Below are 26,145 nucleotides of genomic sequence, written 5' to 3' on the forward strand. Positions count from 1 at the left end.
TTCTAGGAATAATTTGGTTGAATTTCTTTCAGATATTAACGAATGCCTGGGAGTTCACGATTGTGACCAAACCTGTGTCAACTCACCCGGAAATTATTCCTGTTCCTGTCAACCAGGCTTTGTACTTCTCGATGACAGGGTTTCATGCAGCGGTGTGTTCTATGTACTTGATAACAATTCATTAATAAAATAATAAAGATAACATAATGTTGTTGTTATGCGAATGTGAAAAAACAATTACCCCTAAATATCGAAAGCAAAACATACAAAAAGGAGAATGTTGACTCTGATCTATTATTTTTCATTTCCCCTACACACACTAAACAATTTTAACAATGCAGAACCTTGTGGAATGCAAAACGGTAATCGTAAACTAAAGTACCAAAATACAATGATATACTGAATCACTACAGAAATATATGCGAGGCTTTCCATGAAGGTTAAGAAAACCTAAGGTCGGATACACAATGTGGAAAGGGTCAACATAATTAAGTCGGTATTAGCAATCAAAACAAAATATTCTTGCACCCTAAGTGACGATTGAGGCCAAAATTACACATTTTTCTTGTTTGCGTACGAAAATGTATGTGTGCACTCCTAAGTCATATGACATCGTTCTTTCCTTTCATTGCACTATTATACTTTCGTCGTCAGTGACGGAGAGAGTAAGAGAGAACAGAGCATAATCGGGAACTTTTCAAATTCCTCGTTTACTATTTCTACCCCCACCTTCTTCAGTGCTTTCTTCCCCATCACCTTGCGCTCATGTCCCTTCCTCTTAGCCTCGAATAATGTATCCGATTCGTGTCTGTCACTATGTATAATCCACGTTCTATCTCTGTGCATGTAGAAATCAATGAATGCGCGTCCGATCCTTGTCAAAACGGAGCGACCTGCAGGGATGAGATCAACATGTATACGTGTACCTGTGCTCTTGGCTACAATGGAACCAACTGCGAAACCGGTGATTCTACAAAATTCTCTTTGGATACTAAATTTTAATTTGTTAAAAACGATGTAGTAACCTTATCCTCGTTACAAAATTGGTCACAGCATATTTTAAATCATTCAGAAATCTATTTGTTTGTCTCAGTTAGTTTTCTGTTTATTTGCAATAAATAATAATAACTACATGGACTTTCCAAATAGATAAGTAACAAGTTATAAGAGAACTGAAATTGCAATAAGTGATTACCTAAACTTTAATCTACCTGGAGGGCTGGGATTTTCAGCCCCCCCCCCCCTTTACATGGTTTTTACGGTATATCCGGCTAACTTTCTTTTTGAGCGTGCAGCTCGCCGACTTTTTTTACCTTTAAATCTCGCGTAATTTTTATCACCAATATTGTGATGCCGGGGCACGCGGTTACAAAATTATGCAATATTATGTTAGTGCAGGCCAGACCAAAATATATCATGGACATGATTCAGGTCAATGATACAAAATCTGTTTCATCTAAAATTCATAATTGAATGATTATTATCATTTTTATTGACAACAGTCATTTGATTTGATGCTATTTATGACTGCGAGAAAAAAACCAAAGAAATTCATTAAAAAATGGAATACATAAATTGATTTTGTCTTTATTTGATACTTGTTAGGAATGGCAAAAAGAATAATTTTTTTCTAAAATTTGCTTTTTAGGAGCTGAATAAGAGCAAAAAATATGACTGCATGACTAAATTAGCATAATTTAATTCATATAAAAAGATATGTGATATGGTGGCAACTTTCATGTACCTATGCAATGTAGATTATGTAATTTTATACCTTTTATGCAAATTTCCGCCACGATCGCGCGATCGAGGGCCGAGATCTTAGCCCCCCGCCCGAACTTAATCTCGCAAAATAGCCCATGTAAGTTAGGGTTAATTATTTTCTGATTCAAACCGATTCACTCTATAGGCATCAGAAAATCCTGTCGATATTTCAATATTAGTTTAAAAAAAAATGGTTCACCTTACCTGAGCTATAAACTCCAGAAACCTGCATATTCTTTGCAACAAAGTTTTTAATAATTTTCCACTTTTTTTCATTTGGGGAATATTTTGGTCCATATTTTGCCATCATCAACTGAACTATAACATCCAAATGAATTGCCACAACAAATGACGGTTCAACTACTATAAAAGCTGTAGTCACGGTGGAAGAGGAACCTACCACACGCGTGGCCCCAGGTGGTAAGTAAAATCTGAAACAAGTGATCATGCTACAATGGTCTTTTTGACGAATGTGCTATTTTCACATCAGTACTTGGTATTATTTCAATTTAGTGTCCTTCTGTTTTTTTATGCTTAAATTTCAGTCAATTTTAGACTGACGTAGAAATATAATTCATCGTAAATCAGGATCCAAAAATGAAAAGATGAACCAAAGTTGTTACACCTATCACCAACTTTTCCCCCTACCTGTTTTCCGTTTATACTGTTAGTGAAATTTGGTGTAATGAATAGTGTTGTATATTTCCATCATTTGATTTGGCTTTAGAATTTCAATGAACTTTATTTCACAAAATAAGATAAAATGATAATAATATTAATAAAGATCTATTTACCCAGGGTAGCCACTTCAGTTAGGAAACTGCTCTTCGAGCTGGCCCTGCATAACATAGTAATGTTATTATTACCCTTCTCCAATCTAAATACTGAGCGCCTAGCAAGAAGGCAGAAGGTCCCATTTGATAAGTCCTTGGTATGACTCGACAGAGGATTGAACCCACGACCTCCCGTTCATGAGGCAGACGCTCTACCACTGAGACACTGATACAAACCATCAGTAATATATCCGTATATACAAAGTCAAATGTGAAGGACTTTATGACATTTATGAAAACATATATGGTTGGAGCGACCAATATAAATGCTCTATCAATTCAAGATATTAAACACACTCACACACACACACACCTAGATTACAACGTACTAGATGAACGAATAAGTTAAGCTTCATCAGTTTTCATTTGTCATTTTAGTAAAAAAAATCCTGTGATAATGTATTGCTATACTGTACTTACTATTCTATTTCTGTAAAAAAAAAAAACGATAAACAGAAACGTTCAGGAGCATCGTAAGGGTCGAACTGACGGTGAGCAGCGTGGGTGGTGTTCCTATTGTGTTCACCATTGAACTAGAAAACGATACATCGGCTGCTTTTCATGATATGGAACAAACATTTTGTGGAGAGGTAGCAAAAACTTGTTGATTTCCAATTATAGCATATCTTGTGATAGAAGTTTTAAGTTAGTAGGCGTAGTAAAGAAGTACAAGCAGAAGTTGTCATAGTAATGGTAGCATGCATTAGTAGTAGTAGTAGTAGTAGTAGTAGTAGTAGAAGTAGTAGTAGTAGTAGTAGTAGTAGTAGTAACCATAGTAGAAGAATTAACAGAAGTAGTATTACCCCTTTAGTAGCAGTAGAAGTAGTAGCAGTAGGAGTAGGAGTAATAGTGGTAATAGTAGTAGTAGTAGTAGTAGTAGTAAGAAATAATAGTAGTAATAGTACTAGTAGTAGTTGTAGTGGTAGTAGTAGTAGTAGTAGTAGAAAGAAGAAGTAATAGTAGTAGTACATGTAGTAGTAGTAGTAAGTACATGTAGTAGTAAGAAAAAGAAGTAATAGTATTAGTAGTATTACTAGTAGTAACAGTAGTAGTACATGTAGTAGTAGGAGTAATAGTGGTAGGAGTAGTAGTTCTTGATGTAGAAATAGTAGTTGGTGTTGAAGAAGTTTGACATGAAATGAATTGTTACAGAGAAAACGGAACTTTAAATCAACATCAGATACAAAGTTCTTGGTATTGATTATATCACAACAGTTTATGCCGTATATCCAACTTAAACACTTTGTTTTTTTTCTTAAATATCATTTTGCACAGACTACGAACTTTTTGAGGTCAAACTTGAGTTCAGCTGAAAACATTTCGTGTGATGCCGTCTCCTTCCGGAGGGGTAGCGTGATCGGTGATCTAGAGATCACTCTCTTGGCTTCATCGCAGTCATTGGCTGATAGTCTTAGCAGTTCGGTTGCGGGTCTGAACCTGGAAAACGCAAACTTGGGATCGCTTTATGTCATATCTTTCAGTGTGGATAGTGAGTGTTAATTCATTCTTTACGATTTGTTTCATTGTTTTTCCTTTTGTTGTGAGTGAGTTGCCGCCACAAAACCAACAATAAATCACCCCAAATGAGTTCTGATATTTTCATGAAGCTTGAAAAAGCATATCCTACATTTTAAACATGATATACATGTATAACTTGTCAAAACTTGTTCAGCAGTAATATATTATAGTACGTGACTGAAAAAAGAAGAAATTAGGAGAAAACAAAGTTTGAGGTTCTTGGTTCACTCAAGCGTGATATTGTGCTCCCTCTACAATACAATATCAATGAAAAATCTAAGCAGTTCCGAAAAAAAAACGATGTCCAAGAAATCTTATATCATTTTTATGTTACACCTTCAAATTTTTACAACACGAAGATTAAGAATTATTATTTCAACTAATTCAATTCATGAAATTTACACTATAAAAAACGAAGAGGTAATTTAGCTCTTAAAGAGCGTGTACAGTGACTGCACTTAGGAGTGCTGATTTGTCTAGTTCAAATTTGATCGACAAAAATCAGCACTCCGAAGTGCAGTCACTATACATGCTCTTTGAGAGCTAAATTACCTGTTTTTTTTAGAGTGTACGTTTTTGAAGACCAAAGGTCTGTATTGGCTTTTTACAGAGAACCTTGCGAAAAAAGTGGCCTGTCAAAGTTTTGTACACGATTAAGGCCCATATTCTGAACTGTGTTGTATTTTATGCAGTGGTCTAATGTTGTGGTTTGAATATTGGTAGGTAAAACAGATATGAAATATTTTAAATGATACCGATTACCTGAACTCATGTATTTATCGTTCGTATTATATCTTTGCTTTGTTTGTCTAGATATCGGTGATAGCTAAGGTGCCAGTTCTCATGTCATCACATGTATTATTTGTTCATTTTGTTTTTGTTTTGTTTTTTGTTGTTCTAGATAGGGATAGCTGTCAGAGCGATACTTGCAGAAATGGAGGAACCTGTACGGACGGATTTAATGATTTCTCCTGCGCATGCGCAGAAGATTACAGTGGGAAGGACTGCTCAACATGTAAGTCTGTCACAAATAAAATTTGAAAAAAGAAACAGGGAGAGTGAGAGTGGGGGGAATGGGAGAGAACTTGCGCACGATTCCCGCAGAGAGAGCCCAGTTTGCAGCTCCAGGGGCCCGTTCATACAATTTGTTACAATTGAAAAAAAAAATACAAAACCAGTCATAAGATTCCCAATCATTCAATCTGATTAGCTTATGGTACATTTGTTGATATTATAAAAATTCTTATGAACCAGGATTGAGATGACGCGGGATTTGCAAAGAAATTGTGGAGACTTTTGTTTTGGTTTTTCTTTCTTGATTGTGTTTTGAAAATCCTATATTTTCAATTCAATTCAATTTCAATTTATTTCATTCAAAATTAAAAACAATTACAAGGTAAAAATATGTATAAATAAAATAGAATGTGGAGACAGCTGGGAAGAACATTGAAGTCTTATAAAATGCTGCCACCAATAATACAAACAATTAAAACCAAGTAATATACAAACAAAAGAAAAGAGAGCATATTTCAAATGAATAACAAAATGATACATATTTTATATGATACATATAAAATAAATTAAGCAGTTTACAAAACCTAAACGTAACCCTAAACGTAACAAAAGACACAAAGATAAAAATGAGCCTGATAATTTACATGTTATTTTGTAATAGTAGTTTCTTATAATTCTTTTTAAAAACATTTAACGAAGGGCTTAATTTCATTTCTTCTGACAGAGCATTCCAAATTTTTGGTCCTTTATAAAAAACTGAATTTATGCCAACATTTGTTTTAAAAAGAGGTAAATAAAAATTTAACTGGTTTCGCATATCATAAGAAGTTATTTCAGAAATCAGAGTGAACTTATACATGAGAGATATAGGTACAACATTTTTAGATATTAAATACATTAAAATAGCTGTATTTAAAATATTCAAATCGTATATATTCAACAATTTTAATTCATGAAAAATAGGTGATGTATGGGCAAGAAAACTGGCATGAAAGACAATACGAACTGCTTTTTTCTGCAAACGAAATAATCTTAACATCGAGTAATTGGTGGAAGATGCCCAAGCAACATTGCAATAATTTAGGTGCGGAGTAACAATAGCATTATATATCATGAATAAAATGTTTCTAGGAAAAAATCTTAATTTATATAAAACACCTAAACATTTTGAAACTTTATTACAGACCTCACTAATATGTTCATGCCAATTTAATTTAGAATCAATAAGTACACCAAGAAATTTTAGAGATTGTACAACTTTTATATTTTCATTGTTCATCTTAATATTCAAATCGTTATAATCAATTTTCTTATTCGTAAAAATCATACACTGTGTTTTCTTTACATTTAAAATCAATTTATTAAAGATAAGCCATTTACTGATTTTCTGCAATTCAATACTAAAATTCAAACAAAGTATTAATATTATCATGGCTCATGAAAGCACTAGTGTCATCGGCATATAGAATAAACTGTAACTTATCTGAGACATTACAAATATCATTCATATAAATAAGAAAAAGAAGTGGACCCAGAATAAATCCCTGAGGCACTCCACATCCGATTTTCCTCAATTCAGACTTAGTGTTATTTACAGTTACAAATTGTTTTCGATCAGCCAAATAACTTTCAAACATTTTTAACAAAATTCCACGAATACCATAACTTTCTAACTTAACTAACAAAATAGAGTGATCAAGCGTATCGAAAGCTTTACTTAAGTCTAAAAACAAACCAAATAAAAAGAATCGAGAATTAAAAGCATGAGAAACCTTATAAACCAAATCAATTAGAGCATGGGATGTGGAATGCCCCGGACGAAATCCATACTGGGACGGTGTCATTACATTATGTTTATCTAAAAAATCAGAAAGGCGATTATATATACATTTTTCAATAATTTTAGAAAATGCTGGCAAGATTGATATAGGTCTGTAATTAGATTATTCTGACTTTGATCCATTTTTAAAAATTGGAACAACACGTGCTATTTTAAGATTATCAGGGAATATTCCAGTAGTTAAAATAGAATTAAAAATATTGCACAAGGGATAACAGAGAATGTGAATTGCTTTCTTAATGACTAACATACTAATTTCATCATACCCAGCAGCAGAATTACTATCAAAATATACACAATTTTAATAATTTCATCAGGAGTGATGGGATTAAAAAAAGCAGTGTTATTGTTTCTGTTCAAATATTGCACAAAATCATTCTGCCTAGTACAGGTAGTTGACTGCAAACTATTTGAAAGAGTTGAACCGATATTAACAAAATGATCATTAAATGCTTGAGCGATATCACAATCTCCAACTACTTTATCATTGTTAACATTTATACTTTCAATAACAATTTTATTGTTCACTCTACCCATTGCTGTATTAATAATATTCCAAGATTTTTTAAGATTGTATTTGGCATCCAAAAATAACTTTCTATAATACTCATTTTTTATACATTTTATTTTATAGTTCACTCTATTACGATAAGACTTGTATTTATTTTTTCTATATGTAGTAGGATTTTTGATAAATTTCTTGTATAACAAATATCTGTTATTGCACATAATTCTCAAGTCATCATTGAACCATGGTTTATCTTTACGGCGTTTACATTTGACATTAGTTTTACAAAAACATTCATCATATAAATTTGAGAATTGATTTAAAAAAGTATTGTACATAATGTTTGGATCACTACTATCAAAATTCCATACAATCCTTTCTAATTTCATAATAAAATCATCTATATTAACATTTATTTTGCGCCTCGTAGATACTGTATTTTTTTGCTGATATAATGACCATGAATACAATACACAGGGAAATGGTCACTTACATCAACTAAAAAAATACCAGAACAGATATTGTTTATATCATTTGTAAATATATTGTCTATTAAAGTAGTAGATTGTCTGGATACTCGAGTTGGAATATGAATGACTGGATAAATCGATCTGGTTATAAATACATCTAAAAATTCACTAACCTGTGGGCAAGAATCGGCATTTAATAAATTAAGGTTAAAATCACCACAAACATACAATAATTTATTTTCTTTGGAAACTTTATTTAGTACTGTAGTAAGAGATTCTAAAAAAATGAGCAATGATGAATTTGGCGGTCTATGAATTACGCTAAATATTACATTTTTAAAAGATGATTTAATTTCAATAAAAATACATTCCATAAATTCCAAAAAAAAATCTAGATCACACCTATGTACAAAGTAAAAATCATTTCTGATGAAAACTCCTACACCACCACCCCGGCGATTCTGGCGGGAGTTACCAATGAAATTGTATCCATTAATATTATAACAAGGATCATTACATTTTAGCCATGTCTCTGTTACACCTATTGCACAGAAATTAAAGTCGAGACCATGTAAAAAGGTAACAAGATTATCAATGTTCTTCTTTATACTTCTACAATTAACATGTAGACAAGAAAATCCTTTTCGCAAATCAATGTTAGATTGTTCTTCATGCAGAAACGTGTTAAATTCATTTGGCATAAAACAATTTAGTTGGGGACCATAAGAATTATGTTCATCATTATCAATTGGAGATAAAAACTTGGATATATGAATAAAATTATCATTACTCATTGCTTGTCTATATAACTCAACATCAGGCATATTTAAAACATTTACAAAACAGAATACACACAAAAAATAAGCAAAAACAAGGATAACAAGGAGAGTGTACAGAGAGTACAGTTTAAAAGAACCACCAGGAGTTTATTATTAATAACAAGTTTGACAATCTGAAAAATAGAAGGTAAAGTCTACTTCATATATGTAAAAAAAAAACAAATGAAGGCTCTGTATCCATAATATGTAATTCCAATAAATTGGATCTAAAATATATAGAATAACAAAAGGAGTCAAAAGCAAGGAGCCATATATAACAGATAAATGACATATTTGTCAGCACGAATCCATGCATTTAGTAATATGTCTTTAAACAGTTAATGTATATACAGTCTGGCGAATACACAAGCTGTTATATTTCAAGTCTGATAGTTTTTTGACGAGTTTAATTCTTTGCAGTGCGTCCATCCTCATTTTTTATAATTTTTTTTATATTATTATTTTTGTTGCAAACAGCCACTTTTTTATTGCACCACTTTTTCTTCTTTTTTATATAGTTTATTGACACATTTGTCATACAACTTTAGTCCATCAAGTAATTTTACAACCGTCATATGAATCTCGATTGAGAGGTAATTTTTTTAGGAGGTGACAAAATACATTTCATGAGCTATTTATTCATTTCAAAACAAATTAATCACTTATCATAAATCGAGCTTGTAGTTCTTATCATGGATTTGATGGTCACTGACTCAATGTTCAGCTTTCGCAACCACTACACAGACGTTTTCTGGAATGTAGAGAATCTACTGTCAAAAGCCAATCATGGCAAAGCATCCTTTGTCAAAAATCCTTGAATCAAAAGAGCATTGTCGTATTGGACTCTAGACGACCGACACATTTGCGTTTTTTGTCAAAGTTTTGTACACGATTAAGGCCCACATTCTGAAATGTGCTGTATTTTATGCAGTGGTCTAATGTTTTGGTTTGAATATTGGTAGGTAAAACTGATATAAGGTTTTTAAAAGATACCGATTACCTGAACTCATGTATTTATCGTTCGTATTATATCTTTGCTTTGTTTGTCTAGATATCGGTGATAGCTAAGGTGCCAGTTCTCATGTCATCACATGTATTATTTGTTCATTTTGTTTTTGTTTTGTTTTTTGTTGTTCTAGATAGGGATAGCTGTCAGAGCGATACTTGCAGAAATGGAGGAACCTGTACGGACGGATTTAATGATTTCTCCTGCGCATGCGCAGAAGATTACAGTGGGAAGGACTGCTCAACATGTAAGTCTGTCACAAATTAAATTTAAAAAAAGAAACAGAGAGAGTGAGAGTGGGGGGAATGGGAGAGAACTTGTGCACGATTCCCGCAGAGAGAGCCCAGTTAGCAGCTCCAGGGGCCCGTTTCATACAATTTGTTACAATTGAAAAAAAAAACACAAAACCAGTCATAAGATTCCCAATCATTCAATCTGATTAGCTTATGGTACATTTGTTGATATTATAAAAACTCTTATGACCCAGGGTTCATATGACGCGGGATTTGCAAAGAAATTGCGGAGACTTGTTGTTTTTCTTTTATGATTCTGTTTTGAAAATTCTACATATATTTTTTTATAAGTTTTGTTAAACTATTGTTATTAGTGTTGCAAACAACCACTTTATATTGCACAACTCCTTTTTTGGAATTTTTTTTACACATTCATCTTACAACTTTAGTCCATCAAGTCATTTTATAATCTTTATATGATTCTCGATAGAGAGGCAGTTATAGGTGGTGACAAACATCATTCCATTAATAATTCATTTTAACACTAAATTAATCACTTATCATAAATCGAGCTTCTGGTTCTTTTCATGGGTTCGATGGTCACTGATTCAATGTTCAGCTTTCGCAACCACTACACAGACGTTTTCTGGAATGTAGAGAATCTATTGTCAAAAGCCAATCATGGCAAAGCATCCTTTGTCAAAAATTCCTTGTATCAAAACAGCATTGTCGTCTTGGAATCTGGACGAACGACACATTTGCATCTTTCGTCAGCTCCAAATCTTAGGACGATCTGCTGTCCTGGCTCACTAATTACCGACAAAGACCTCTAAGCTGTCCATTGTGATTTTGACGGGCATTTTTTAAATATATTTACTATGTTGTAGTATCTGTCCCCTTTGTAATTGTGATAACTTGCTATTTGCAAAATGTGTCAATTTTTGCCAAATTTCATGTATTGGGACCTTTTGTTGAGAATGATCCTTATATCTTATTTGATACAACAGACAATGGTAGTGGAGGCCTTCTGAAGGGTGCTAAAATAGGCATCGTTCTTGGGTCTGTGGCAGGAGTCCTTTTGATAGTAGTTATCATCGTTTGTGTAGTCATGGTGAAAAAGAATAAGAAGAGTGGTCGAGGAAATAAGGCTATGGTGACGTAAGTATTTTTATATAATGAAAATAATAATAATCATAATGATAATAATAAATAACAATACTAGTACTAGTAGAATGGGTACCCGGTAGGATTTATTCCTTGAATGCTTTAGCGCCTATGCGGGGGCTCAGCTACCGCCGGGGGTAATATTATGATACCAAGTATGACGAAGAGTAGAGTATATGCAAGTGGCGCTATACAAATGGAATATTATTATTATTATTACTATAATAATATCATTGATGATAAAAACAATAATAACTGTATTGATAATGATAATTATAATACTAACAATTATTATAAGAATTAGGGAAAAATATTAATAATAGCTCTCACACATTTGTTGAGAGGATTTCTTGGGGTCAATATTAACGAGTGAAAAGATGCTTCCCAAAATCTGATTTGCTGATTTCGGCTCACATTTCGCAATTAATTCCCATGTGATATTTCTTTCTGTTCAGAAAGTGTTTGATTACCCAAGAGCTTGTTGTAAATAACATGAAATAAGTGAAATGAAATAAATGGTCCCCATAATGCTTTTGTGTGCTTGCTTGAAGCGGAAGCAGGAATCGGGTGGGCCCATCGTCCAGACAATCGGAGGAATGGCAAACTGAAGATCAAGTTATGCTGGCCATTGAAGACAGACGATACCAAGGAAACAGAAAATCACCAGTAAGATGATCACAGACCATGTTCGGAGATGTATTTTTCGTCTTCCTTGAATACTCTTTCGTTTTTGTTTCTTTTTTTAGTTATTTCATTTTTCGCTTTTTTTTCATTTCCTTTTTGTCTAACCTTCATAGCAGAGCGAGACTACAGTGGGTATAATAAACGGGACAGTTTTGAAAAGTGTATAAATATCTATATTTTGATGTTAATAGATGCTGTGAAATCTTATCTTTGAAATGCCATTCAAATATATCAATTTTGTTCATGCTTGAGCGAACATGGGACTTTTTGTCGGGGGTTCAAAAACAGGCTTGCGCCAGAATGGCAGAAATTAGTAATTTGATAACCAGACTTCTTGCTAATCACTAGACTTCCTCTAAACCTTTTCATTATCTTTGCCATGATTTTTTAATTATGCTGTCAAATTTCATTTACAAATTTCTTAATTAACTTGAATTATTTTGTTTTTTTTCATTAAAACTTCTTTAAAGGTCAAGTCCACCTCAGAGAAATGTTGATTTGAATCAATAGAGAAAAATCAGACAAGCACAATGCTGAAAACTTCATCAAAATCGGATGTAAAATAAGAAAGTTATGACATTTCAAAGTTTCGCTTATTTTCAACAAAATAGTTTTATGAACGAGCCAGTTACATCCAAATGAGAGAGTCGATGATGTCACTTACTCACTATTTCTTTTGTTTTTATTGTTTGAAATATGCAATATTTCAATTTTTACGACTTTGATGATTAGGAATTCCTTGTCTGAAGCACAACATGTTAAAATAATGGAATTCCACGTGTTCAGGGAGGAATGAAACTTCATTTCATATGACAGTGATGAGAAAATCAAAATATTTCACATTTCAAATAATAAAATACAAAAGAAATAGTGAGTGAGTGATGTCATCAGTCCCCTCATTTGCATACCGACCGAGATGTGCATATAATTGTTTTGTGAAATGAAGCGAAATTTTAAAATGTCATAACTTTCTTATTTTACATCCGATTTTGATGAAATTTTCAGTGTTATGCTTTTTCTCTTTTTATTCAAATCAAGTTTTTGTTGGGGTGGACTTGTCCTTTAACCTTTGAATTTTCCTTCATAAGTAAGAAAAGAAGACTTTTTGTCCGCCCAAATAAGAAGATTTGCATTATCAATTGGGAGAACTTGTGATTATTCAAATCGTATTTTATTATGTGAAACAAATTATTTTATGGTACCTTTAATAAAATAAGAATCTTATTTTCAAGGGGTTATTGATTCCTTGACAAGGTTTACGTATGTGCTTGACAGGACAAACAGGAAATGATTCATGTCTTTCAATGGCAATGGTGTATTGAGTCAATTTTGAAGGAGCTCGATATGGCAGATCTGTTAAAAGGTATTCAAAAGGTTGTGAGCGAGCGAAGAGAGGAAGCAAAAATTTCCACTTTTTTTATTAAATTATCAAATTTTGTGATAGATTTCGACATATTAAGAAAATAAATCACATCATTTTCTATCTTTCCTATTTATCCTTTTCACTTTTCTTTTTTTTCTTGGGGGGAAGGGGAACACTCCGAGCCCCTGCCCATCTGTATGCCACTATTTAAAAGCACCATAACCCTTGTAGCACACAGTGGAAGGATTTGAAAAAAAATACACGCTCTCCAATACTTAGGGTAAAAAAGTTTGTTTTTGCTTAAAGAAGGAATATTGAAAGCTAGAAAGCTAAAAGAAAGCATATAAAAGAGAAACAACAAGAGAACAATTCAAGCATATAAACAGATCTGAAAAGGAATTTTGACCGAATAACTTGAACATTATGGCAAAGATAATGAAAAGGTTAAGAGGAAGTCTGCTGATTAGCAAGATGTCCGATCATCATACCAGTTTATGCTATTTTGGCGCTTATATCCACCTAGTTAGGTGCTCAAGGAGCTCCTATATATACCTATATATAGAAAGAGAGAAGGAAGTTTAGCAAAAAACTGAAGTATATGTATAGTTCACAGTAGACTTTACACAGTTGAAAGGCTTCACATGCGAAGGGAAAGGCTATTTAATAAAAAATAGGTTTTTAACATGGATGTGAATTTCTCTGTTGAATCTGCTCGTTTTATACTTTGTGGTAGATTGTTCCAGAGATGAGGGGATGCGGAATAAAAAGATCGTGAAATTTGAGGATTTGTCATCATAACTTTAGGGATCTAGTTCATGAAACTTATTTTGACATAAGAGCAACCACGTATCCCTAAATATTACGTATATTTATTTTTATTATTTATTTATTTATTTTGTTTTATTTATGTTATAATGCAGGGTAGGCCTGTACAGTTCTTAAAACTGCTTTACAAAGGCGCCCTGCAGTTTAAAATACATGTCAAGATAACTATAAAATATATCATAAAAAAAACAATCAACGTCAAAAATACAAACTATTTAACATCAGAAACAACACCAAAAATATAGAGTGGGAGGTGACAATTTAAACATACAAGTACATAGCATTGTAAATCAATGAAATATTATTTCGCTCTTTATCAATTTGTATGAAAGGCTTTGCATAATTTTTAAAAAACTAACAAGGAGGTAAAGGCTTGTAAATTTGAAGGAAGTGCATTAAATAATTTGGGTCCGAAATATGCGAAAGATTTTCTTTTATATTCAATTCTAGCTTTGGGAAGCTGAAGGGGGCATCGCAAAGAAAACCGTGTCCTGTATTTCACTGGCCGTTAACGTACTAAGGTTTTAAATAATTTGGAACTAAATTATTCATTATTTTATATACAAGAACACAATACTGATATTTTATACGCTTATCTACTGATTGCCACTTCAGTGACTGCAACAAAGAAATTTGTGATGTATGTACGAGTTTCAGGTCACATGACCAAGGTCAAAGGTCACTAAGGGTCAATGAACTTTTAACATGTTGGAGGTATTTAAAAAATTGTCATCATAACTTCTAAATTTTTTGGATCTAGTTTATGAAACGTAGAAATATTAAAAAGTGCAATCACGTATCCTTAAACATCCTGTTCGAGTTTCAGGTCACATGACCAAGGTTATAGCTCATTTAGAGTCAACAAACCTTGGTTATGCTGAGAGGCATTTTTTGAATTGTCATTATACATGTAACTTTAAAGGTGCATGGATCTAGTGCATGAAACTTGGACAGAAGAGCAGCAATGTATCCCTGAATACGCTGTGCGCGTTTCAGGAACATGTCCAAGATCAAAGGTCATATAAAGGTCAATGAACTCTGACCGTGTTGGAAGGGTTCGAATCCCTGCCTTGTAATTTCCTTCTGCAACAAATCGATCCACACTGTGTTCACTCATCCCATGTTAGGGAAACGAAGACCCGTTACGATTCACTCCTCAAAAGCACCAAGCACCTTTAGCTATATTTATATTATTATTTCAGTCCATTGAAACGAGACAAATAGATCATTTAATGATTAGTTACAACATGAAATGGGCTTTGTAATTCTGCACATTTAACTGAGAAGCAATAGTTAAATTTTGAATTCTTTTTTTTTTCAATTTTATTAATGGGTGTATTTTTTTGCTTTTTCGGAACTAAGAACCTTCAAAAATACTATTACACAATAACAAATTATCTATACTGAATATGATGATTTACTTGTGTTTTCATTGATATTTACTCACACGAACAGGAATCTGTCGGCGTGAATAACTCTGCAAATGATGTTGTTTCAGAAACCAAGCAGTAGAGGTAAGAGTTTTTAATTCAATTCATGAATTGCTTATAGTATTTTTTTTGTCTCGCCTGCATGGCAGAGCGAGACTATAGGCACCGCTTTTTCTGACGGCGGCAACGTCGATTTAAAAATCTTAACCAAGGTTAGGTTTTTGAAATATCAAATAACTTAGAAAGTATATAGACTTAGTTCATGAAACTTTGACATAAAAGAGAATCAACTATCACTGATCAACTTGCCTGAGTTTAAAGTCACATGATCAATGTCAAAGGTCATTTAGGGTCAATGAACTTAGACCATGTCGGGCGAATCAATATCAAAAGTTTTTGAAATATGTCATCACAACTTTGAGAGTGTATAGATCTAGTTAATGAAACATAAATATAGTGTTAATGGTGCATCTCTGAAGATCCTGCCTGAGTATAGATATAATGTATAGTATAGATATAATGGTAATCAAGTATGAGTATTTTTTATTTTTTTGCAAAAGGCTTGAGTCACATGATCAAGGTCAAAGGTCATTTAGGGTCAATCGACATAGTGTTTTACATGAATGTGTTTTCTTTTGTGAAATATTATTCAATAGTTTTCAAACTCTGCACAGCTCCTATATCAATTTTCGTAATGCAGGAAAGACTGCCAGAGGCGTTCCACTTGTCTATAATAAATACATCTATATCATGCAAGCATAAATCAAAAATAAATGAAAACATATCAATGACATATCATGAAACTGCCATTAAGTAAGCTTTTTACTATTATTTCATTATTGATTTTGATATACAATGTTTTCCGTTTTCATTTGTTTCTTTTATTTATTGTTCAAATTAATTGACAGTGGCCTTAAACTAGAACAAAGAGGGCCAAGTAGCTCTGAAGATCTAAACTGGCGATACAGTGTCCAGTTGATGTTATATTGAGTTATGGTTCAAACCGTGCCATCTAATCGCAAGTTCCCTGAAGCCCATGATTTGCTATTCACAAATGTAATACCTAAAACCTATATTTTTTTATCTTATATTACAGAACACTTATCAAAATGGATCCCGATATACCCAGCTGCCATGGCTAGGCCTTCAAAAGCGGATTTTTCTTCCTTCCATTTCTTTCATTCAAAATGTGATTCCGTCCATCAAATTAAATTCTGTATTCACCCCTCCCCGTAGCGTGTAGCTGTAGTTTTTGAATAAAAAAGAAATATCGGAAAAATATATATTTTTTAAGTACCATAGCAATGCTGTATCTGTATATATGCCAAAAAATGTGACTAATACAATGGACATTAACTTTATAACGCAACACATGGTAGAGGACAGAATAAAAGTTTGAGTATTTTTCGTAAGTTACTTAAGTTGAGATGTTGTCGTGCATCATTTCATTTTAGTTTATGTTTCAGTTAGGTTTATTTCAAACAATATATGGTAATGTTTTATCAGTATTTTAGATCATTTCATTTAGCTTATCTTTTAGAATAGTTTTTGTTTTTAGTTTATCTGAAACAATGTTTTTTAATTTTTATGTTTAATGCGTACTCTGTACTCGGTTCTCTGTTTATTTTTTTCTTCGTGAAAAAACTCTTCATAAAAATGAAAAAAAAAAATGTTTTATCGTCTCGGATGAATAGCAGAGCGAGACTATTATGGCAAGCCATTTGATCCATGAAGGCGAAAAACTCAGTCGCCGATAAACTTAATTTTTCGCTGATAAACTCAGTTTTTGCTGATCAACTCAGTTCTTCTATAAAAAACGCACGTTTTTGGACAGAAACTCAGTTTATTACGGAAAAGCTAGAAAAACCTTAGTTTATCGCTCGAAAAACCGAGTTTATTTGTAATGATAATACTTTCGCAGAGAAACTCGGTTTAACGATGAAAAACTAAGTTTTTCGAGTGATAAACTTAACTTTTAATTGAAAATCTGAAAGACATACTTCATTGAGTGATAAACTGGGTTTTTCACATAAAAACAGAGTTATTTGATAAACTCTGTTTATCAAGTGAAGAAGTCATTTTTTTCCAAATTTGATAAACTATGTTTTTCGATTTCGATAATCATAGTTATTCACTATAATTTGTTTGGTTGTGCAGTCAGAGCTCTATAGGGGTGCCTGGGTATGGGCAAGGGTTTTAAAATAGGGTAATCATTGGCATTTGGTCCAGGGGCGCTGGAAGTGGGGTAAGAGTGGCACTTGCCCCCCCCCCCCAAAAAAAAAAAAAAAATTGGGGGGTCTGGCATAACGAGTTATGGGGGTGAAGATAAAGTGCCCCCCCCCCGCAATCCGGTTCTGTTGCTTCTGAAAGGAAAGGGCTCAAATTGCCTCTTGCCCCCCCCCCCTTAATCCCCAGGACACAAGAAAATCGTTAGGATGGGGCAAGCCCCCCCCCCCCCTCGCACCTTCTGTCGAGACTGCTGGAGGGGGTTCCACTTGTTTTAGCGACAGTCATATTTTGTTGAAGGATATTTTAGATGTCTATTAATTGCATCAATTTAAAAATCTAACAATGTACTATAATAATGCTGGGAACTATAGATTTGAAGATATAAAAACTTAATCCTGTATTCCTGTTGTACCTTTCATTTTGAAGAAGCATTTGTTTGTGATTTTTTCCCCTTTTTTAAGTTTTGCTGTGAGCTACGAATCTTTCAAACTAACTATATGCATGGCAGGAGAAACGGAAAGTTCGCAGAATCGACTAACCGGTTTACTGGAAACCGGTTCAGGAAACCACTTTAGAAGATTGCTTTGCTAGCGTTCTCATTTGATCACCCGAAAGTGGTTTTCAAATCCAAATCAATCAATCAAAACCACTTCACGTTAAGCGGTCTTGTTGCTATTGAACACTCTCAGTAGGTGACATGTTTCGCGCGAAATTTGAAACCGCAGCGTATGTGGAGAAGCACGGTCAAAATGTGCCAAGCTCGCTTCCCGAGAACGAATGATTGTGTCTTCACTTACGCTAAATCCAGTTTCACGAGGCAAAGCGATCTTCAAAACTGCATCGCGCGAGGTGGTTTCCTGAATGGATTTGGAAGATCGCTTTCAAGACCGCTTCGACCGTTCTCAAACTAGTTTCCAGTTATATTGAGAAACACTTGACTCTAGAGTATATTCATGTCTTCTGTTTTCTTGGTGCAACAATATAAATTCATGAAGTAAGATGACTTAATTCCGCAAAAACTATTTTAAAGTAATTGATCCCAGGACTGCCGCTGGTCAATGCCGTCGGGTGCCGTCTCCGCCGCTCCTTTCTCGTTTAGGAAAGTCGCGTTTTTAATTTTCTGACATGAATAGAAGAGTCGAGTGTTTTTTTTTTAATTTAGTTGGCCTTTGATTTTGTCATTCCAATTTTGATAACCATGTTTGCAGTCTTAAAATATTCTTCTCGTAGTTTTGGCCTCGGTCTATATTTGAAATTGATTTTGTTCTATTTTTAAAGTGGGATATTATTGATATCGTTGCTCAATCATGTTTATATATTTGATTGTTTAAACCCCCATTCCAGAGAGAGCAAGACCGCTGAAAGACTACCGTAAGACCGTGAAACTTGCTTGATCTTTCAAAGGTTTTCAATAAACTTTCAAAGATCTCCGATGTCTTTTACGATCTTTCAGTGGTTTTCGTGGTCCCTGTGAGTCCCAAAACTTTTTGAAACGGTTCTAAAAGTCTTTTAGATTTTTTCAAGAAAGAAATTGTCTTTTGGTGGTCTTTCGATGAACTTTCAAAGTTCTTATTAGTCTTTACATGATCTTTTGACAATTTCTCAACATTTTTGCGGAGATCACTGTAAGACTCGTGAGAGATCATTGAAAGACCAGAAAAAGTCAATGGAAAGAATTCTGAAAGATCATTTCTTGCAGAAAAGATCTCTGAAAGACCATTGAAAGATATCTATAGGACTTGTCTACGCCAAGAAGAATCAGTCAGTCTTTCAGAGTTCTTTGAGGAGTCTTTCTGATCCATTCCACAGAGATGACAAACTTCAGTGATCTTGCATCTTGGACTGTTGTAAGACATTGCCAAATTTGGTCTTTCAACGGTCCTTCAACGGTCTCCCCTCGGTGGAATGGGGGCCTTATTGTGTAATTGAAAGTCTTCTTTAAATTAACTCTTAACTGTTAGCTAAGCAAGTATGAAATATTTTTTTGCTAAAATTCACTTTCTTTTTCTTAAACGCTAGACATTCCTTGCGATAATTGCTTTCATATAAATAATGTTGATGTTGATGATAAATTTCAGGTAAATGACGTGTGTGTGCATGGTTTTATTTTACTCAGAGCGCAACTTAAAGTAAAAATGAAAATACGTTGTATACAGTTTCATTAACAAATTACATAAAAGGACGTGCATATTTTAAACTTTAACCAAACTTTTATGACGTGTATGTTTACCATTTCAATTTTTAATCAGATAGCAATCATACATGTAATATATTTAAATATGAAGGAAATGAAGTGAATCTGTGCAGTTTTAAGGCCAGAGAGTGATTTTCAGAATAATTAATGCCAGCTATACAGTGCGTATCAAAAAAAAACGGGACAGATTTGAAAAGTCTATAAAATTTTAGTTTCAAATTATTATGTCTTTATTTTGGTGTTAATAGGTGCTCTAAGGTCTGGTCTTTCAAATGCTATTAAAACAATTTAGTTTCGTTCATGCTTGAGCGAACACGGGACGTTTTTGTTGGGGGTTCAAAAAGAGACTTGCGCCAGAATTGCAGAATATGAGTAATATGATGATCGGACTTCTTGCTTATTAGCAGACTTCCTCTTAACCTTTTCATTATCTTTGCCATAATTTTCAAATCATGCGGTCAAAATTCATTTTCAGATCTATTTATTTGCTTGAATTATTCTGTTATTTCTTTTTAATATGCTCTCTGTTAGCTTTGAATATTCCTTCTTCAAGCTAAATTTTTTTTTTTCAACCGAATTATGGTAGAGCGTGGATTTTTGTATTCAAATCCTTTCATTACGTGCTACAAAGATTATGGTGCCCTTTGAACAAAGCCACACAGATGGGTGGGCGCTCGGGTTGCCCCCCCCCCATTAAAAAAATCATGACCAAGAAAAAAAGTGGACAGGAAATAAAAGGAAAGATAGAAAGTAAAATATGATATTATTTTCTGAATATTATGTCAAAAACTATCACAACATTTGATATTGTAATTAGAAAAAAGTGGGAATATTTGCATGCTCACTTCGGTCGCTCACAACTTTTTAATACATTTTACCCGATCTGCCAATTGTAGCTCCTTCAATATTGACTCAATACACCATTGTCATTGAAAGACATGAATCCCTTCCTGTGTTTCCTGTCAAGCAATTAAACTTGGTCAAGGAATTAATGACCCATTGAAAAACAGATTCATGTCTTTTAAAGGTACATACCATAATGTTTTTCATATCATAAAACGATTGTTATAATCACAAGTTTTCCCAATTAATCATTCAAATCTTCTTGCTTAGGTTGACAAAAAAAAATTTTTCTTTTCTCAGTTATGAAGGAAAATTAAAAGGTAAGAGAAGATTAAATGAAAAAAAACCGAAATAATTCAATTAAATAATTAACTTTGTAAATGAAATTTGAGAGCATAATTCGAAAATTGTGGCACAGATAATGAAAAGGTCAAGCATGTCAAGAGGAAGTCTCTTGATTAGCAAGAAGTCTGATCATTGTATTACACATATTCTGCAATTCTGGCGCAAGCCTCTTTTTGAACCCCCAACAAAAACGTCCCTTGTTCGCTCAAGCATGAATAAAATTTATTTTTAATAATTGCATTTCAAAGATAAGACCTTGGAACTTCTATTAACACCAAAATATAGACATCATTATTTGAAACAAAAATTTTATAGACTTTTCAAATCTGTCCCGTTTTTTTTGATACGCACTGTATACATAAGGCTAATTAAAATCAAAGTAGCGTGTGTGTACAGTTTTCGAGAGAGCAATTATGAAAAAAAAATATTTGAATTCGGAGTTAATGACGTGGTTGTGTACATTCTACCCAGAGAACTATTTTCAAAACAATAAACGGAGCAATCTTGCAAATTTCTTTATTCATTTCGTTTCTTTATGTGGTGTATTTTTATATTCCCGTTTTGAAGATTTGAAAGTGGTCTATTTTAATTTAGTACACGAAATGTCTTATTGAATATGCCATTGCATTGACGTATTGATTGAGGTAACGGCGAGCATCATCTCCAGGTATCATCTCAATACTACAATCTTAACTTTTCTTGCCACTGTTGTCATCATTGTCATCTTCAGGATAAGCATCATCGCCATCATTTATCATCGTAAATTCCTTCATACTCGTCGTCGTCATCAGCATCATCATCTAACATCACCATCATCATCACTATCATTGATGCCGTGATCACCATCATCATCATCACCACCTCCACCATCATTTCGTCGCCATCATCATCATCTATCATCATAAATTCCTTTATCCTCGTCGTCGTCATCAGCATCATCATCTAACATCACCATCATCACCACCATCATCATCACTATCATTGACACCGTGATCATCATCATCACCACCTCCACCGCCTCCACCATCATTTCGTCTCCATCATCAAGATTCGAGAATGTGCTTTTTTAGCTTGATTTTAAAACAGTTCAGACTAACGGAGTTAATGATGTCGTGACTGAGTGTATTCCAGTATTTAGGACCGTAAAAGGAAATTGTTTTTTGTGCGAGTTGAGTGCGGGTACGGGGAAGGTGAAAACGGAGTGATTGTCTTGTTGGGTAATTGTGAATGGCGTTATTTTTTGTAAACATGTTAATTAATATGTTTGGGAGTTCCTTTGAATTCAATTTGTACATAAATTGCCCTGTTTGAAAAAGAAATAGATCTGGAAGTTTTAAAATATTGGACTTGTAAAATAAATTGTTAGTATGAGAATGAGGAGGAGCATTATGTATAATTCTTATAATGTTCTTTTGTAAGATGAGAATTTTGTCTGTAAGATATTTGTTGGCGTTACCCCATGTCATTATTCCATAATTCAGATAGGGAAGTATTAGGGAGGAATATAGTGTAAAAAGTGTTGATTTTGGAAAAAAGTGTCTTATTTTATTCATTATACCAATGTTCCTTGATATAGTTTTGGATATATTTTGAATATGAATGTTCCATTTCAATTTATCGTCAATCATGAGACCTAAAAATTTAGTTGAAGAGACCCTATTTAGAGCAGTATCGTCCAAAAGGATGTCTCCAAGTAGATTTTGCAAAGTGTTACTAAATAACATAAAGTTTGTCTTCAGGATGTTAAGGGATAATTTGTTTGCTTTAACCCATTCAACTACATGTCTCAGTTCACGATTTATAGTAGACAATAGTGTGTTTTGGTTCGCATGGGAATAAAATAAGGTCGAATCGTCTGCAAATAAAATGAAAGATAGAACATCTGAAGATTTATAAAAGTCATTTATGTATATTATAAATAACAAGGGACCTAGTATACTACCCTGTGGAACTCCACAATTTATTGGTCGCAATGCAGAACTGTGATTATCTATTTGTACAAATTGTTTTCTATTCGATAAATAATTCCTGAACCATTCCAAGGCTTTCCCTCTAACACCATAGTGTGACAAATAATTTTATTTCAAATAATAAAATACAAAAGAAATAGTGAGTGAGTGATGTCATCAGTCCCCTCATTTGCATACCGACCGAGATGTGCATATAATTGTTTTGTGAAATGAAGCGAAATTTTAAAATGTCATAACTTTCTTATTTTACATCCGATTTTGATGAAATTTTCAGTGTTATGCTTGTAGAAATTGTTCTCTTTTTATTCAAATCAAGTTTTTGTTGGGGTGGACTTGTCCTTTAACCTTTGAATTTTCCTTCATAAGTAAGAAAAGAAGACTTTTTGTCCGCCCAAATAAGAAGATTTGCATTATCAATTGGGAGAACTTGTGATTATTCAAATCGTATTTTATTATGTGAAACAAATTATTTTATGGTACCTTTAATAAAATATGAATCTTATTTTCAAGGGGTTATTGATTCCTTGACCAAGTTTACGTATATGCTGCTTGACAGGACAAACGGGAAATGATTCGTGTCTTTCAATGGCAATGGTGTATTGAGTCAATTTTGAAGGAGCTCGATATGGCAGATCGGTTAAAATGTATTCAAAAGGTTGTGAGCGAGCGAAGAGAGGAAGCAAAAATTTCCACTTTTTTTATTAAAATATCAAATTTTGTGATAGATTTCGACATAATATTAAGAAAATAAATCACATCATTTTCTATCTTTCCTATCTATCCTGTTCACTTTTCTTTTCTGTTTTCTTGGGGGGAGGGGGAACACTCCGAGCCCCTGCCCATCTGTATGCCACTATTTAAAAGCACCATAACCTTTGAAGCACACAGTGAAAGGATTTGAAAAAAAATACACGCTCTCCCATACTAAGGGTAAAAAAGTTTGTTTTTGCTTAAAGAAGGAATATTGAATGCTAGAAAGCTAAAAGAAAGCATATCAAAAAGAAACAACAAGAGAACAATACAAGCAAATAAACAGATTTGAAAATGAATTTTGACCGAATGATTTGAAAATTATGACAAAGATAATGAAAAGATTAAGAGGAAGTATGCTGATTAGCAAGATGTCCGATCATCATATCAGTTTATGCCATTTTGGCGCTTATATCCACCTAGTTAGGTGCTCAAGGAGCTCCTATATATACCTATATATAGAAAGAAAGAAGGAAGTTTAGCAAAAACTGAAGTATATGCATAGTTCACAGTAGACTTTACACAATTGAGAGGCTTCACATGCGAAGGGAAAGGCTATTTAATAAAAAAAAGGTTTTTAACATGGATATGAATTTCTCTGTTGAATCTGCTTGTTTTATACTTTGTGGTAGATTGTTCGAGAGATGAGGGGATGCGGAATAAAAAGATCGTGAAATTTGATGATTTGTCATCATAACTTTAGGGATCTAGTTCATGAAATTTTGACATAAGAGCAACCAAATATAAATCAAAAATACTATTACACAATAACAAATTATCTATACTGAATATGATGATTTACTTGTGTTTTCATTGATATTTACTCAGACGAACAGGAATCTGTCGGCGTGAATAACTCTGCAAATGATGTTGTTGAAGAAAGCAAACAGTAGAGGTAAGAGTTTTTAATTCGATTCATGAATTGCTTATAGTTTTTTTTTGTTTTTTATATCTCGTCTGCATGGCAGAGCGAGACTATAGGCACCGCTTTTTCTGACGGCGGCAACGTCGATTTTAAAATCTTAACCAAGGTTAGGTTTTTGAAATATCAAATAACTTAGAAAGTATATAGACTTAGCTCATGAAACTTTGACATAAAAGAGAATCGACTATCACTGATCAACTTGCCTGAGTTTCAAGTCACATGATCAATGTCAAGAGTCATTTAGGGTCAATGAACTTAGACCATGTCGGGCGAATCAATATCGAAATCTTAACCGAGGTTAAGTTTTTGAAAAATGTCATCACAACTTTGAGAGTGTATAAATCTAGTTAATGAAACATAAATATAGTGTTAATGGTGCATCTCTGAAGATCCTGCCTGAGTTTCAGGTCACATGATTAATGTTAAAGGTCATTTAGGGTCAACAAACTTTGGCCGTATTTGTGGAATTGTCATCATAACTTTAAGTTTATGGATCTACATGTGGTTTATGAACTTTGACATATTAAGAGCACCCATGTATTCCTGGACATCCTGTTTACATTTCAGGTCAAATGACCAAGGTCAAATGCCATTTAACGTCAATGAACTTTGGCAGTTTTGGGGGATATTTGTTAAATTGGCATCAAAACTTAGAAAGTTTATGGATCTAGTTCTCTAGTTCATGTAACATAGATATAATGGTAATCAAGTATGAGTATGTATTTTTTTTTGCAAAAGGCTTGAGTCACATGATTAAGGTCAAAGGTCATTTAGGGTCAATCGACATAGTGTTTTACATGAATGTTTTCTTTTGTGAAATATTATTCAATAGTTTTCAAACTCTGCACAGCTCCTATATCAATTTTCGTAATGCAGGAAAGACTGCCAGAGGCGTTCCACTTGTCTATAATAAATACATCTATATCATGCAAGTATAAATCAAAAATAAATAAAAACATATCAATCACATATCATGAAACTGCCATTAAGTAAGCTTTTTACTATTATTTCATTATTGATTTTGATATACAATGTTTTCCGTTTTCATTTGTTTCTTTTATTTATTGTTCAAATTAATTGACAGTGGCCTTAAACTAGAACAAAGAGGGCCAAGTAGCTCTGAAGATCTAAACTGGCGATACAGTGTCCAGTTGATGTTATATTGAATTATGGTTCAAACCGTGCCATCTAATCGCAAGTTTCCCGAAGTCCATGATTTTGGCAATCACAAATTTAATACCTAAAAACCTGTATTATCTTATATTACAGAACACCTATCAAGAATGGATCCCGATGTACCCAGCTGCTATGGCTAGGCCTTCAAAAGTGGATTTTTCTTCCTTTACTTTCCATTTCTTTTATTCAAAATGTGATTCCGTCCATCAAATTAAAATCTCTATTCACCCCCCCCCCCTATCG

At 33.4% G+C, this 26,145-nt stretch overlaps 2 protein-coding genes across 2 annotated transcripts in view; both read left to right on the forward strand.

The window, feature by feature from the left end:
* Window positions 1-1,002, forward strand: part of LOC121425286 (mucin-like protein) — a 41,587-nt gene extending 40,585 nt beyond the window's left edge. Inside the window, exons 23-24 of the mRNA XM_041621312.1 lie at window positions 33-152; window positions 851-1,002. Of these exons, the coding sequence (XP_041477246.1) occupies window positions 33-152; window positions 851-1,002 (272 nt within the window). The remainder of the gene's footprint in view (window positions 1-32; window positions 153-850) is intronic.
* A 1,090-nt stretch (window positions 1,003-2,092) lies between these two features.
* On the forward strand, window positions 2,093-17,738 carry LOC121424726 (neurogenic locus notch homolog protein 1-like). Its single transcript, XM_041620477.1, has 9 exons — window positions 2,093-2,184; window positions 3,054-3,187; window positions 3,873-4,086; window positions 5,017-5,130; window positions 9,905-10,018; window positions 11,012-11,162; window positions 11,720-11,834; window positions 15,496-15,554; window positions 16,567-17,738. Exons 2-8 carry the CDS (start codon window positions 3,164-3,166, stop codon window positions 15,550-15,552), a joined length of 789 nt encoding a protein of 262 aa, XP_041476411.1. The 5' UTR covers window positions 2,093-2,184; window positions 3,054-3,163; the 3' UTR covers window positions 15,553-15,554; window positions 16,567-17,738.
* The last annotated feature ends 8,407 nt before the right edge of the window (window positions 17,739-26,145 follow it).

The sequence above is a fragment of the Lytechinus variegatus genome, chromosome 12 (assembly GCF_018143015.1).
Source record: "Lytechinus variegatus isolate NC3 chromosome 12, Lvar_3.0, whole genome shotgun sequence".
NCBI lineage: Eukaryota > Metazoa > Echinodermata > Echinoidea > Temnopleuroida > Toxopneustidae > Lytechinus > Lytechinus variegatus.

Excerpts from the sequence above, each read along its gene's own strand:
- LOC121424726 (XM_041620477.1), top strand. The coding sequence starts at position 3,164 with ATGGAACAAACATTTTGTGGAGAG. Across the intron at positions 3,188-3,872 it reads AACAAACATTTTGTGGAGAG|ACTACGAACTTTTTGAGGTC; the intron begins GTAGCAAAAACT and ends CATTTTGCACAG. Across the intron at positions 11,835-15,495 it reads AAGGAAACAGAAAATCACCA|GAATCTGTCGGCGTGAATAA; the intron begins GTAAGATGATCA and ends TCACACGAACAG.